We start from the raw sequence: 16,572 nt of genomic DNA on the forward strand, positions 1-16,572 counted from the left end.
TCTGTATACCTGAGGTCTGGAATACAGCTAGTGAATAAATACTCTTTCCTGTTCATGGAACAGCTTGATGACTTTGAGTTAATTACATGTGACAATATATGCAAAGTGCTTATCAGTGGCTTCTGGCTCTACACTCCTTTATGACTACAGGCGCCTGATCATGTTTTATGTCATCATTATGCATTTTCTTTAAAATAGTTCTAGGTTCATAAATTTTGTATCATCTCTCTGAAAACTTTTCCCTGAAATTTGGAAGCAGGGTTAAAATTTTTAGCTTCCAGTTAATATCTTACTGGTACAAGCTTGTGCATTCAACAGATATTCAAATCTTGGCTTGCCTAATTATAAAAAAACTAATTTCAGGATTCTTTAAATTATATATAATTTGCTATGTTCTTAGTTCAGGTAGCTGCATTTATAAATTGGTTTCCCATTTAGATCTCATTTTATCTTATTTTAAGTCTTCATGTTTCCCACAATTGAAGACTCACATAAATGAAGATATATGTGATAGGTCCTTTAAGAAGAATTGATTTCGGTGGTTATGAAATATGATATCAGTAGATGGGATTTTTTTTTTTGATTTTTGTTCTTTGAGTTCAAGGAATTTCATAATATTTGGGGGGGCTAAATAATTAATAAAAATGCTGAGGGCACGTGGGTAGCTCAGTTGGTTAAGCCTCTGCCTTCGGCTCAGGTCATGATCTCAGGGTCCTGGAATCGAGCCCCGCATCAGGCTCCCCCTCTCTCTCTGCTGCTCTGCCTACTTGTGATCTCTATCTCTCTCTCTGTCAAATAAATAAATAAAATCTTTACCCCCCAAAAAAAAAAACTTTCTAAAAAAAAAATGCTGAATGTTCCTTTTTTTCCCCACGTCATAAGTCTAAAGTTTTTACTTAAAATTTTTAAAATTTGGGGCACCTGGGTGGCTCAGTTGGTTAAATGACTACCTTCAGCTCAGGTCATGAGTCCAGAGTCCCAGAATCAAGTCTCACATCAGATTCCTTCTCAGTGGGGAGTCGTCTTCTCCCTCTGACCCTGCCTTGTCTCATACTCTCTTTCTCTCTCTCACTCTCAAATAAAAATAAAATCTTTAAAAAACAATAATAAGTAAAATTTTTTAGATTTATTTAAAATTAAACATTTTTTAAATTAACCAAAGTAAAACCATTACTTAATGATTTAGGAAATAATGAAAATACCTTTAGCCCCTTGATTGACTTCACTGTGTTTAAACTGTGTTCTGAGAATATCCGGATATTTGTTCTCTAAATGTCCTTTTCTTGCATGTGCTTCATTTAATACTCCTTACATAGAAAGCTCTATACAGAATCTTTTTGTTAAAATATTTTTCAAATAGATAGTTTTATTCTGTTTATTTTTCTTTCTTATAAAATATATATTCATAGTCTATAAAATGATATTATTGTTTTATAGGCAGTTGACTGGTGGAGTTTAGGTGTTCTCATGTATGAATTACTAACTGGAGCATCTCCTTTCACTGTCGATGGGGAGAAGAATTCCCAAGCTGAGATATCTCGGTAAGACTTAACAAAATAAAATGAATGTATTGTTTTCTCAAAGAAGCTGATCAAATTGCTGAACTCAAGGCTGATAGAAAAGAATTTTTTAAATGAGGGTAGACAAAATGATTTCCAAGTGGTAAACATCCATTTATATTCATATAGAATGTAGATCTATAACATTTGCATTTCTTTCTATTTTATGTGCCCACTTAGATCTTAAGTGTCATAAGGATAGTGTCAAAATTTTTATGTGCTCCAAAGCACTTGACACATTATCTTAACCTAGTACATCATATATTGGGAAGTGTATTTGTTGGACACTTTTTTCCCCACTCTGTATCAAATGTTATTTCTTTGCAAATAAAGACAAAGTAGTGATGTTTTCCACTTATGGATATCTAGGCTCAACAGAAACAAGTACCATAAAATCACCCTCCTGTAGGTTACCCTAGTAGCATTGTTCTGTTCTTTTCTCCATAGCAACTGCCACAATCGCAGGGTGACATATGTGTTCATAGTTATTGGATTAATGTCTGTCTGTCTCACTAGATGGTAAGCTCTGAGAGCAAGGGGCATGTCTGGCTTTGATCTTCAGGACTGTCTGCTCCTGTGCCAGCATAGTGCTTACCGTGCAGAATTCAATAAATATTTTTGGAATGAAATGGATGAATGAACAAATAAACACACAGTGATAAAACATTATACTAATTACTAGTTATGTTTTTGTCCTGTTTTTACTTGAATTTCATAACTTTGAGAACAGATTTGACATTAAAAATTAAAATTGAGACTTCCACCAAGATGGAATAACAGGGACCGGATTTACTTTCCTGCCTGAAACAATTTTTTAAATGGGCAAAATATATGAAACAGCATTCTCGAAGACATTGAGCATCTAGCAGTGAAGGACAGTGAACAAAGAGAGACGGAAAATAAACGAGGTGAGCCCTCTGATTGCCCAGCTTACCGCCTTGAGAGAGTATCCAGGCTGCAGCACAGGGAGGGGAAGCCCAGGCAGAGCTGAGGACACGGAACTGAGTCCAGGAGGACCGGGCAGCTAGAGTTCATAGGGCAGAGTCAGAGAGATGGCCAGAGACTTGCAGAAGGTTCCCCTTGGGTAGTCAGTGAAGTATTGGTAAGCACTCGTGAGGGAGGGAGCTGTTCAGTCTAGTTCATATGTTATTTCTCTAAACTGATCTGTAGATTGATCACAGTCACAATGCCAGCAGGATGTTTTTGGGTTTTTGTTTCTTTGTTTGTTTGTTTCCATAGAAGTTAACAACGTAAAATTTGTAGAGGTACGTAGAAGACGTAGAATAACCAAATCACCTTTGACAAAGTAGACCAAAGTTGATTTCAGGGCTTATAAGCTACAATAATTAAAACACTGTGATGTTCATATCGAGATAGACAGTCATCAGTGAACTAGAATAAAGAGTCCAGACCAGAACCATACAGATATAGACAACTGTGCTGTGTTTTGGTTTTGGTTTTGTTTTTACAAAGGTGCAAAGTCAGTTTGGTGGAGAAAAGATAGTCTTTTCAACAAATATTAGAACCATTGGCTATCATATGCGGGAAAAATGAACTTCAATAAATACTTTGCACTTTATAGAAAAATTAAAAATAGGTCATAGGCCTAAATGTAAAATCTAAAACCACAACATTTCTGGATGAAAACATAAAGGAAAATCTTTGTGACCTTGCATTAGACAAAGATTTCTTAGACAGGACACAAAAAGTGCAGTCCGTAAAAGAAACACTGATAAATTGGACTTCATCAGAATTCTATACATGTGCTGCTTGAAGGAAACCAAAAGAGTCGAAAGACAAGCCTCAGACTGGGAGAAAATGACAGCTCCTGCATCTGATAGACGACTGGTGTCCAGAATACATAAGGAACTCTCAAAACTCAAGGGGAAAGTAACCCCTCTGTTCTGAAAAATGGGCAAAAGATCTTAATAGTTCCCCAGAGAAGATATATGAGCGGCAAATAAGCACATGAAAAGATGACCAACATCATTAGTCTTAAGGGAAATGCAGACTAAAGCACGTGAGATGCCATTGTGTACTCACTGGAGTGGCTGCCAGAGAGCTTAATTGTCAAGGTTCTCCGGAGGACCAAAACCATTAGGGTCTCTCTCTCTCTCTTTCTTTCTCTCTCTCTCTCTATATATATGTGGAGATGTATTATAAGGAATCAGCTCACATGATTATGGAGGCTGAGAAGTCGCACGAGCTGCTATCTGCAAGCTGGAGACCCCATCCTGAGAATAAGAGGATCCTGTGGGTGTAAATCGCAGTCCAGTTGCAGAAGACCAGCATCCTGTGTTAGGCAGGCCGCAAGGGGCTGAATTCTCTCTTCCTCTGCTTTTTTTTTTTTTTTTTTTTCTCTACTCAGGTTCACGAGGGATTGGTAGCTGCCCACCCACACTGGGGAGAGGATTCTCCTTTACTGTGTCCAAGTCAGATGCTAATTTCATTGAGAATCACCCTCACAGACACACATAGCAGTGTTAAATTGGGGCAACCTGTAGCCCCGTCTAGTGACACTTCAAATTAACCATCACAAGTCCATCCCTGTCAATTCGGCAGCCATGCACTTCTCCTTAAACTGAACTGAATCTCCAAATAAAGACAAAAACGCAGTCATAATTCCACCAAACGTGATACAGCTATCCTACATACAATGGAAAACCCACAAACTCCCTACATAAAATCCTTAAGAGATGTTTGCTCTTCTTGAACTCTCATAACTTAGATACTATGATAAAAATTAACAGTTCTTAAAGGCCATGATGTAAAGCCAGTGCATCTTGTATTATATGAAAAACAAATAAGAGAAGACAACAAATATATATTGTAACATCTATATTAAAATGATTTATGCACATATATTCCGACACAAATATATATTCAAAACAAAATGAGGAAATAGAGCAATTTTTATAATTGGTTATGGGATCATAGGTGGTATTTAGAACTACTTTCTTCCACTACCCACTATATATTCCCTTTGTCTTCAGAAAGTACCTTGTGGGTGACCCAGACAGTCATTCCTAAAGAATCCTGGCCTTTAGTACTTCTGCCTAGATTGGGTTGTTACAGTTTTCAGTTGACCTTAGTCACAGGGCATGGTAATATTAATAGATACCTTAAGAGATCTCCTGTATTTCAGACACTCTTCCTTACTTTCATTGTGCAGTAGTAGTCCAGTTTCCCTTGGTAGTGAGGATCGATCCCCCAGCTGCTCCAGAAATCCCTTTTTTGCTAATTGATTTAGAGGCCCAAGGAGCCCAAAGTAGCTGGGTGGCCATCTTCATTTCTAGCTCAATGGAATCATTCATTGCGTTTCTCTTGGTGGAAGCATTCCTTTTCCTAGAACTAAGACCTCTAGGCTAGCAGAGCAAAAAGTCAGCGGAATAGGAAGCAAACGTTTTGCCAGTGAGTCACTTGGGAGTAATAGTGAGTGGTGCCATTCCCAGTTCCACCCCATTATTCCTGAGTCCATGAATCCTGGTATGGAAGAAACTGCACCATGTATTGGATGCGTATTCAGAGCATTTACAGCCTTCTGCAGAACCTTGCCAGAGCCCTGCAACATAGCCCCACCTAGCTGTTCCACTTCTACCAAGATGGCGGAGAGCTTGGTAAGACCAGTGAATTCCAGGAGCATGGGCCCATGTACACTTCTTTTGCTGTGAAGTGAGTTTCTTGATTAGAAGCCATGCTGTGTAGAATACTATGACTGTGCATAAAGCATTTTGTAAGTCCTCAGATGGTCATTTGCAGGGAAAGTAAATCCATATTTGTGGTAAGCATCTATTCCAGGTAGGGTGAAACATTGCTCCTTCTGTAATGGAAGCAGTCCAATGTAATCAGCCTGCCACCATGTAACCGGCTGACCACCCTGGGGATTGGTGCCATATTGGGCACGCGGTGGTGGTCTCTGCTGCAGGCAGATTGGGCACTCAGCAAGAGCCATAGCCAGGTCTGCCTTGGCGAAGGAAAAATCCATGCTAGTGGGCCCGCACATAACCTCCTTCCTTACTACCACGGCCACTATGTTCACGGCCAACATGATAGTAGGGTTGACTGGAGAAAGAAACTGATTGATTATCTATACAAGATCATCCTATTTACTTGATTTATTAACATCCTCCTTGCTGAGTTTACCCTTTGGTGACCATTCTCATGGGACACAAATATCTCTCCATTTTTCTCCCCATTCAAAGAGACTTATCCATATACCTCTCTTACTCATATATCGTTGTCAACAAGACTTCCTTGTCACCAATATTCTGATCTTACTTCTTCCAAGTTCCTGACCATCCAGCAAAACCATTGGCCACTGCCCATGAATTGGTATAAAATTGCACATCTGGCCATTTCTCCTTCCAAGCAAAGTGAACATCCAGGTCACTGCTCCAAGTCATGCCTTCTGGGAAGATTTCCCTTCACCATGTCCTTGGGGATGTGCCAGAAGGGAAATTATAGTGCTGCAACTGTCCACTTGTGGGTAGTGCCTACATATCATGCAGAACTCTCTGTAAATGAGGCCTGAGCCTTCTCTTCCTCTGTCAGCTATCATAGGAACCACCTGTGGCTTCATAAATGCAGGCTCGGAGAGAGAAGAGATTGGAGCAGGAGTGGGGAGAGTGGGCATCTGGGGCGCTGATGCATGTAATTTGTGCCTTTAGGACCTGCTCAGGTCCCATTTTGTGTCTCCTACCTTCCATCTGATGAGGGAGTGCTGCTGATGGATCAGATGTCACCCAATGTATGACAGGCATCTCAGGTCTCATAGAAGTGTTCAGTCTCTATTTAGGCCCAGTAGCAGACCAAGAGCTATTTCTCAAAAGGGGAGTTGTTACCTGCAGAAGATGACAGGGTTTTGCTCCAAGATCCGAAGGGACCTGCTAGAGGTTCCCTGTCTTCCACTGACACCTCAGGCACTGTCGAATCTGCTGGAACATATGGCCCAAGGGTAGAGCAGCTTGACCAGCAACCTGAACCTGTTGCAGAACTGTCTCTTGTTCTGGGCCCCACTCAATGGCAGCTGCTCAGGTTACTTGGAAAACAGACTGGAGTCCTACTCCCAAAAGAGGAATATGTTACCTCCAAAATCTAAAGAGACCCACTAGGCATTGTGCCTCTTTTTTAGTTGTAGGAGGAGCCAGATGCAACAACTTACCCTTCACCTTGGACATGCCCCATACCCCCAGACCCCTAAAAATCACTAATCTAGAAGGTCCCTAAATTTTGATTCAATTTATTTTCCACCCTCTGACATCCATTCGTCTTCCCAATCAGTCTAGAGTAGTTGCTGCTACTTGCTCACTGGGTCCAGCCAGCATAAGGTCATCAATATAACAGATCAGGGAGATACAGAAGAGAAAGGTGATCAGGAACCTTGAAATCTACATTAAGATGTAGGGCTGGAGAGTTGATGTCCCCTTGAAGTAGGACAATAAGGGCACATTGCTGGCCTAGCTAGCTGAATACAAGTCCTTCTGGTGGGCCTTATAGTCACTGGTGGAGAAAAAGGCATATGGCACATGACTAGCTGCATGGGGTGGGAGGGGGTGTGAATTTGCTCAAGCAACGGAACCACGTCTGGTAGAGCTCTGCCGTTGAAGTCCACCAGCTGGTTCAGTTGACGATACTCCAGTGTCCTCTCCAAGATCCGTCTGTCTTCTGCACAGGCCAAATGGGTGAGGGGGTGGGTGGCGGTCACCACTCCTACACCTTTCAAGTCTCTGATGGTGGCACTGATCTCTGCAAATCCCCAGGAATGCCATATTACTTTGGGTTTTACGATTTTCCTAGGTTGAGGCAGTTCTAATGGCTTCCATTTTGCCTTTTCCACTGTAATTGTCTTCCCTCCACAGGTCAGGGAACCAATGGGGGGATTGTGCCTGCTGCCAAATAGGTCTCTTCCAATTACACATTCTGGAACTGGGGAAGTAACCACAGGATGGCGTCAGGGGTCCACTGAAACCACCCTGAGATGGAGCTGAAACTCCCATGGGTCACCTGACCTCCATAAGCCCTGATTCTGGTGTGCCACAGTGATGTTTGGGGTCTCCTGGAATTAGTGTCAGTTGAGAGCCAGAGTCCAATAGTCCCCAGAAAGTCTGGTTAATTCCTCTTTGCCAATAAACAGCTCTTCTGATAAAAAGCTGTAGGCCCCTTCAGGGAAGGCTGGAAGAAAGATGCACAGTGTCAAGTTTCAGAGTCCTTCCTTAAGGGGCCCCACCTTCCCCTTCCTTCAAGAGGTTCTGGGGTATATAAGCGTCTCAAGTGTGAGCATTGACTGAGGGGCAGTTAGTTGACTGGGGGAGGTCAGAGGAGACGACAAAGGGACACCAGGAACCTTTGGAGGGTGGTTGGGTATGTTCCTTTCTTTGGTTGTGGCAATGATTTTACAGGCGTCTACATCTGTCAGAACTTACCAAAGCGTATGTTTGTGTGTGTGAAGTCTACTGTGCATCAGCTTTACCTTAATAAAACTGCTAAGTTTTTCTGAACATACCTATTACAGGACAGATGAGTAAGGAAATAATTTCTCACTATTCCAGTTCATTTAATTCCAAAGGGATCAGTAATATTTGTTAAAATCATAGTTAAAGTCATTAATTTAAAATTTTTTCATATGACTCTGCTTATTTTAAATGGGTCTCTTAACAGTTTGAAAATGCCTCAGAATTATAGGAAACCTTGGTCATGGCCGTGAGCATTTGGGTCCCTTTGCAAGGTCCTACCTGTCATGGTGACAGATGCGAAGGGCAATCTTAACCTGACAGCATGAAATAGTGCCTCCTCTGACTGATTTCCCCCTCTGTGAGTCCACGTCCACAAGCCATCTTATAGTTTTCTTTTCCTTCCTAGGACTACCTGCAGGGAGGTAGTATGTTGCTGATTATGAAGGCAGGAGTATTCTAAACCAAGCGATGGTCAAATTTAAATTGCTTTTATTGCCCTTAGATCAATCTTTTGGCATTCTGGTTTGAGAAAGAGGAAGAACATGAATCAGTGTGTCTAAAATCTTAAAACTAGAACATATTTTTCAAGAACTTAAATAGGATTCTTGCCCTTTAATGAACTAATTATCCATTTTGTCATGTTGTTAATAATTTTCTTTAAAGCTTATTGTTAACCTATGATTTCATGGTTTTTGGTTGTTACTGAAATTTCTAGCAGTATAATAATTAAGTTATCCTACACTACCTTTTCCTTTCACAGTAGTGATTCTGACTGTCTTCCTGGTGTAAAGTCTTTCATAGTCTGTTCTTTTAACAATATGCACCATTCGATTTATATACAATGGGCTATTGTTCGACCATAAAAGAGGATGAGATTTTTGTCATTTGGAACAACACGGATGGACCTAGACGTATTATGCTATGTGAAATAAATCAAACAGAGAAAGACAAATGCCATATGGTTTCACTTATATGTGGAATCTAAAAAGCTAAACAAGCAAACAAAAACAGCAGAAACAGACCCATAAATACAGAAAACAAACTGGTGGTTGGGGGAGGAGCGGGCATGTAGAATGGGCAAAACAAATGAAGGGAACTGAGAGATACAGACTTCCAGTGATCAATGAATAAGTCATGGAGATAAAAGGTACAGCGCAGGGAATATGGTCAGCGGTGCCGTTATAGTGGGTGGTGACACAGGTCACCACACTTGGGGTGAACAGAGCACAGCATACAGACTTGCTAATCCCTACACTGCACACCCCAAACTAATGTAACATTGTGTCAGTTCTCCTGCAATTAAAAATAAAAAACCCATAAATTTAAAAAGTGAAAAAGAAATGTACCATTCTGATAAATGTATCATTCTCTTGTCCCCTGTCTTAATTAGCCAAGGGCTTTTTTCATCATTGAATTCTTCCTTCATGTTGGTGCTTGCCCCTGAACGCTGCATCCTTTCTCGAGCTTTTACCTGAGCTGCTTCAAAATAGCATCTACTCCAAGTTATCTACCTGCCTGGAACTGTTTGTGGGTAGCCTAAAACCAGAACAAGAATGTTTTTCTGGTATATCAAATCTAAAACCCAGTAAGAATTTAGAAAGAGAGGAAAATTTTCTCCCTGCTATACAAATCCCTTCAGCGGGGTCCCAGTGGTCCTCTCCCTTCTGGGTGAGTGCCGTCACTAAGCAGATGACACAGTCATGTGAGGTATTTTCAGGGAAGCCCCTTCCATTACTGAACAACTTCATTTGTATAAAATCTTGCCTCCCTTAACGTGAGCTGAAATCTGCTTCCTCTAACCTCTGCATGTCAATGCTTTCCCCTCCTCTAAAGAACATACATGAGTTCTGTTTCTTCCAGATGTTGCTTCAGAGATTTGAAGATAGTTTTACCTACGATAAAGCTTTCATTAGCTTTTCTGAGCTTGGGTCTTATTTTTATCTCATGTACGTAGCGTGCTTTTCTTACTTGTCTGTCTCCTACTAGCTTTGATTCCCTTTCTGTGAAGAACCCCTTCTTTTTAGGCTCTGGATTACTGCTGCGTGGGAAGGTGTCATCCTTCACTAGCCTGGGGCTTTGTAACCCATGGTCGTTGAATCCTGTGTCCTCCCCTGGGAATCAGGCTATAGAGAGTCTGTGCACCGTTCTCCTGTCACCTCTGACAGCGTCGTTTCTTTGCCTTGCTTTCTCTGACTCTGAAATGTTGAGAATATATGAGATGTTCATTTGGCATTTCACAATCCGTCAGTAAAATATGTTTTGTGAATGTGTCTCATTGTACTATGATAAGCATAATGTTATAGAAAGTCAGGTCTCAGTCTTATCAAAATAATAATAATATTTGTGGTACAATTTAGGTCAGGGGTTAGCAAAACTGCATCCAGCCAGATCCATTCTGCTGCCTGTGTCTGTATGGCCTATGAGCTCTGAATGTTTTTACGGTCTTGAGGGGTTGAAAAAGGAAGCAGGCTCCCTGCAGAGCAGAGAGCCCGATGTGGGGCTCGATCCCAGGACCCTGGGATCATGACCTGAGCCGAAGGCAGAGGCTTTAACCCACTGAGCCATCCAGGTGCCCAATCTCACTGTTCTTTACAAGCCTGTGCTTCTCTGCGGCCTCCCCAGGAGAGCCTCTTCCTTTTGGAGGATAATCTTGGCTGCTGTACTCTAGCTCTTTGCTCTGACTCGGGCTCTTCTCCCTTCAGCAGCCTCTTTGAAACTCTTTGCATCTCACTCCGCTCTTGACTCAGTACTGCCTCAGTTTGTTGTCACATGTAGCCTCTCGGTCCCAGGGAACCCCCGAAGTGTGGTTCTCCATCCTCTCCTATCCCTTCTGTCTTGCCCATTAAGGAAAGGTGCTCTGTTGGGGGTTTTTTGTTTTTCGGTTTTTTTAAGATTTTATTTATTTGTCAGAGAGAGAGAAAGAGAGAGCACAAGCAGGAGGAGTGGTAGGCAGAGGGAGAAGCAGGCTCCCTGCTCTGCAGGGTCCCTGATGCCGGACTCGTGGGCTGGGATCATGACCCGAGCCGAAGGCAGACGCTTAAACAGCTGAGCCACCCAGGCGTCCCAAGGAAAGTTGCCCTAACAGAGATAGTGGAGTGTGTGAAGTAAAGCTTTATGAGCATTGTCTGGGTCACAGAAAAGAGCAGAAAGGAAGAGGGACAGGGATGAGGTCTGCCAACAAAAACCATAACCAGTGTGGTGGGGTCCCAGCTTTGGACCAGACCGCACCCGCCCTGCGACTTAGACACGTGCAGGCGTGTCTGACAAGCCGGTCTGGTTGACCCGCCAGGCCTACGAGAGTGCAAAAGAGAGAAGCCCTTCCAGAGCAGCTGTTCTCAGAGGCCTTAGCCATGGGGCTGGGAGGCAAATCTAGGTCATAGTCACATCCATTACTTTTAGGGAGAAGATGCTATATGTTGAAAAGAAAAGAAAGCTCTTTTACCAAAATCTTTACAAGCTCATGCACACGTCTTTACTTCCCCGAACCTCCCAAGGAACAGAAATGTTCTCTCTTGTGCACCAGACGCCACAGCAGGAGTGAGCGCCCCTTCGGTAGTTCATGAAGCAAAAGAAGGAAATGAGATCTGAGATGTGAGCATGAAGAAGAGTATTTATAGCGCACATGAGACATGCCTGGGGCTCCCAGGAGTTACTGGCTGAGAGTTTGAGTGGAGTTACAGATTTTGCAGGAATAGATAAAGAATCTCATTTGATGATTCTTACTGGCAAGGTCTAGGGAAATACGGGGTAGGTGGGTCAAGGAGAAACGCAGTGACAGCCAAAGGGAAGTGTCCCCTCTGGGCAGCCAGTGTCTCGGAGCAGGCACACTCCTGGGGACTAGCCTCCCTGAGGGCAAGACTCACCCGGGCGCAGCTGTGTGCCAGTCTCTGTCTGCGCCGAGGAGTCTCACCCCTCATTTCCTGGAACCATTATGACCCTGGAAAACAGGTAGCTCTGTGTGCTTTTCTTATAGACGCAGAAACTGAGGTTATCTTGCTTAAGGACTATAGCTCCCTTGAGCTGGGAGTGGGGTCGAGTACAAAGTGATCCCTGGAAAGTCGCTTCATGCTCTCCCGGAGTTCACACTGGATTCTGTGCTGCTGTTTTCTTTCCTAGTGAGGTGGGTGCTTATTGCCCTTAAAGGATTGGGAAGTGCTGGCCCACAGACAAAGGGAGTACTGAGTTCATTAATGTCTAGAATATGTACTGAGTCATTTTTACCTCGTAGGGCCGAAGAGAAATATACAGGCAGAGTTGTTGTCCTAGGAAAACTTACATACTGCCTGGGAAGATAGGGAGTAAACAGAGGACGGTCCATAACACCAGGGAGTTCTGAAAAATAGTTGAGTGGTAAGATGACTATGCCATCGATGTACAAGGCAGCGCGGACCCATGGGCACTGGGGGTGTCAAGGAAGCAGCCATTCAGGATGGCGAGATCACATGGGCTGGGGGGACTGACAAGGTTTGTGAAGGCTGCAGGTGGAAAAGGCCTTTGAGATGGTGGGAAATAGCCACAGGGGCCCGCTTACGGGAGATGCAAGCCTTCTGGCCTAGCCATGCTTGCGTGCTGCTCTCTGTGCACCTCTAATCTTATAAATGAAGTTCATTTTATTGCTCCTATTCTAAAATTAATGTACCCTCTAGTATGAAATGTGCATATAGTGTAAAATGTGCGTAATGACCCCCAAAGACAAATACTGCTGATACTTGGATATACTGCGCTCATACTAGAAATACAATTTCCTCTTTCGCAGTTTTTGCTTAAAGTTATAATGCATTCTCCAATTACAGGCTACAGGCTCTCTGTAAACATAATTTTGCAATCGCTATATGACATAACCATTGAATAGATACACCATAATATCCTTAACTATTTAGAGTAAATGAAGTTGGCTGGAAACTCCTCCCAACTCAGGCAGGCAGATGAGTAACTTTGTAATTCTGGAACCACATGAGAACCAGGAAGTGAGAATCAACAATATTAAGTTATGAAATAGGAAAGATTGTGAACTTTTAAAAGGAGGGCAAATAGAACTAAACAACCCAAGAGAAGGTATGCAAGAATGCAAAAATGTTATCTGCAGGCCTCTGTTGCAACTGAGGAAGAAAGATCCTGAGTGAGCAAGGTATCAGGAATGAAAAATAATCAGATATTTATTCACTCAGGAAATATTTGTTAAGGACTTGCTGAGTGCTAAGCAGTGCTCTAGGCCCCAGGAAAAAAAGCAGGGAACAAAGTTGCCTTTTTTTTTTTTTTTTATTTTTAAGATTTTATTTATTTGTCAGAGAGAGAGAGAAAGTACAAGCAGGGGGGAGCAGCAGGCAGAGGGAGAATTAGGCTCCCCGCTGAGCAAGGAGCCCAACACGGGACTCAATCCCAGGGCCCCTGGATCGTTAACCAAGCCAAAGGCAGACACCCAACCAAGTGAGCCACCCAGGCACCCTGAAAACTGCTATTAAAAAAAAAAAAAAAAAAAAAGGAATCCCTCCTACCTCAAAGCTTACATTTTAGTTGGGAGAGATAATTAATTGACAAATAAATATATAATAGTCTTTAAATTTCATGAAGCAAAAAGAAAGGACAGTGATGAAGAAGATGGGTATTTTGTCCGGATGGTTAGAGAAAGATGCTCTGATAAGGTGACACTTGAGCAGAGACCTTAGTGGAGGGACAGGTGAGCCTTGCCCATCGTCCTAATACCATTGCTGAGACAGTTCTTATGGTTATGTTTTAGTAAACATACGAAGCGTGCACCATGTTTCATAGGCTCACTGTTTCCACCATAGTTTATTATGAAAATATCACATCTGTTAGAGTGGATACCTGCCTACCTGCTTCCATCATGATTCTACTGTGACTGCTGGACAGTCCTTGCTTGTTCTGTGTCTGCCGTCCATCCGTCTTGCACCCCATCATAGTTTTAATTCTAATCTTGGTGTTCAAACCCATATATTCTTAAGCTGATCAGTTATGAATTTCTTTGACCACAGAGGTTTTCAAAAACTTAACATTCCTGAATAGAAAGAAACTGTATATTCATTTTTATATTTTGGGTTTTAATTTTATTGAATTTTTATTTTTCCATGTTATTCCACTATCCATTTGGAGTTTATTTCAGGTTGTATTATAAGGCAAAAATCTTGCTTTGTTTCACTATTTCGCAAATAGCTGATTTCCCCAGCACATTTGTTGAACAGTGTGGCATTTCCTATGTAGGCTGGTCCCTTTTCAAAAACAGTGTAAGTTTGTGTATGTGCCTGGATGTTTTTCAAGTCATCTCTTCTGTTCATTTGATTTGGCTGTTGATTTGTTTTGCTAGCACCTCAGTGTTATGGTTTTGTTTTCTAATACTTTTTAATTTGTAGTTAACGTGTAGACTTCTTCCCAATTATTTTGTTTTTCAAAATCTTCTTAGCTGTGTTATTTGCTTATTCTTGGAAAAAATATTAAATCATCTATGGTCTAAAAACACCTGCTTAAAATTTTAATTGGTTTGTATATTTCTTGCTTTATTTGAAGGGAATCTTGCCTCATCTTTAAAGCAGGGATAATACTGCCTTTGATAGGATTATTGTATGGATTAAACGATAACAAACACAAGAAGTGTTTGACGTGATATCAACTCGGGGCCTGTTGTGATTTCACAGAGAGCTCTACGGTTTATTTGGGCCCTACTCCATGGCAGTTCATTTCTGGAGTTTCCCAGATCCCCTTTGAAGCTAAAAAGAAAGAGCTCTTGGCTACTGCCAATTCAGAAATAAGCACATTTGAAGGTAAAATGGCAGCAACACCTGAACAACGTCTCCCTGTCCTTGTTGCAGGGTGTTCTGGGATGGTCACAACTAGCACTGGCTAAAACTAGCATCCTCCACCTGCATCCCCCATTTCCTCAGTGCACATGCTGTGCAGCTGCATTGGTCTGGCCTTCGGGTTGGCATTCACGCTCACAGGTCACAGTGGGCTGGAATCTGGCACCAGGTTTACTTAGCTTTCATAGATACAGCATCAAATACCTCTTGATCGGTGGTCTTTCCAGTCACCTCGCCCTGGCTTCCCAGCCCACAGAGGACACACTCAGCCATTAGTGGTTAGACCAACTGGGTGGTGTAAACCACGCCAGCAGGGGAAGCTCAGCACAGGACGTGTATATTAAAACTCCCCTGTGCACGGCTTTTGGGTGCCCACGGCCCTACCCAAGGACACCCTTGGGGTAAGAGATAACACCCAGAAGCTTGTGTTCTCTGAGTTTCAAATAGTCCTGTCTGCTCAGACCTCTCAGGGGTAACTTCGCAGGAACCAGGCCCCACTGTCATTTCACATTTATCTCGGCCCAGTATATTTCAAGGAAACAGTATGAGAGGAAGGTAAATTCGAGATCATCTTCCGGTGGAGAAGAGATTGAAGCCTTCTGGGGCTTTCTCCTCCCCACCCCACCCATTCCATTTCTGGTCCTCTTCCTGGCCCTGTGGCTCTCTGTAGGCTTCAGAACCTCTCCACACACTAAGGAAACCCTGTGCTACTCCGTGTACTGAGACAAGAAGCCTAAGAAGTCATGGTGTCTCCTTCTGCAGCGCCCCTAGTTTGTCTCCTGCGAGCTGGGTGGATGCCCTCCATGGCCTGCTGCGTCTCCCACTGCTACTTCTGGCCCTGTGAGCTGCTCTCAGGAAGGCAAGGCTCTGGGCCCCAAATCGGCCAGTCTTCATGTTCCCACATCAGCTCTGCTCTCAGAAATCCCTTCACATTTCCACTCTGTCTTCCCAATGGGATCCCGGCCTCGCCCTGATGGAAAACTCTAGTCCCCGTCCCATGGCACCGGCTGCCGACCTCCATCACCCACTGAGGCTGTTTGTATGCCCAGACCACCACCCCCTGGTTGTGCACGGGGTCTCTGTCTGCCCCTCTTTCCACTCGGGCATCTCCGTGGGGCCGCCCTGTTCTTTCCACATCCTCCTTTTGTGGAAGAACCCGTCACAGCTGATCTGCCTGGCTGTTGCTCTCCCCGGTGCCTGGTGCCACGTTGACTTCCACCGAAGACCACCGCCTCGGGTGTGAGGAGTGACAGACGGGATCAGCACCTTCCCATGGAGGCGGCCACAGCGCTTCTTTCCATCCCTCCGAGGCGGCAAAAGCTCACGTCAGCAACAACATGTCTGTTGCTTGATCCTGGACCAAAAAGATCCTGCCTGCAAAAAGTAAATTCAAGGTGGAGAAAATGGAAAAGCTGTGTTTCTTCTTCCCTCAGAAACAGGGCAGCCAGTGTCTCTGTCGGGTATACCTGTGCCTGATCTGCGGAGAGGAGTCTCTCGGACGCCAAGAGCCCTGACCAGCTGTGAGCCCTGGGCACATCCTAAAGGATCAAAAAGGAAAAAAAAAAAAAAAAAGGCACTGCTTATTTTTCCCCTGTGCTGCTGACGTTTTTCTCGCATCCCCAGCATGGAGTGCTTTTGAAATGAACAACACTGCTGGAATTTTCAGTCCCAAATCACTGGTCATTTCCCTGTTTCCAGCTGGAGGGAGCGCGACGGGAGCTATGTTCAGGGGCAGCACTAAGCACTGCT

The 16,572-nt window shown here is 43.2% G+C and overlaps 1 protein-coding gene across 4 annotated transcripts in view; it reads left to right on the forward strand.

Annotated features, from left to right (window-relative positions):
* RPS6KA5 (ribosomal protein S6 kinase A5) overlaps positions 1-16,572 on the forward strand; it is a 171,917-nt gene that overhangs the window by 126,516 nt on the left and 28,829 nt on the right. For 3 of the 4 annotated variants that reach the window (XM_059182504.1, XM_059182506.1, XM_059182505.1), the window contains one exon: positions 1,438-1,541. In XM_059182504.1, coding sequence (XP_059038487.1) covers positions 1,438-1,541 — 104 coding nt within the window. Of the gene's footprint in view, positions 1-1,437; positions 1,542-2,326; positions 2,468-16,572 lie in introns of those variants that run through there. The other variant, XM_059182507.1, reaches the window with a different exon arrangement.

Source organism: Mustela lutreola, chromosome 7 (assembly GCF_030435805.1).
Source record: "Mustela lutreola isolate mMusLut2 chromosome 7, mMusLut2.pri, whole genome shotgun sequence".
NCBI classification, from domain to species: Eukaryota; Metazoa; Chordata; class Mammalia; order Carnivora; family Mustelidae; genus Mustela; species Mustela lutreola.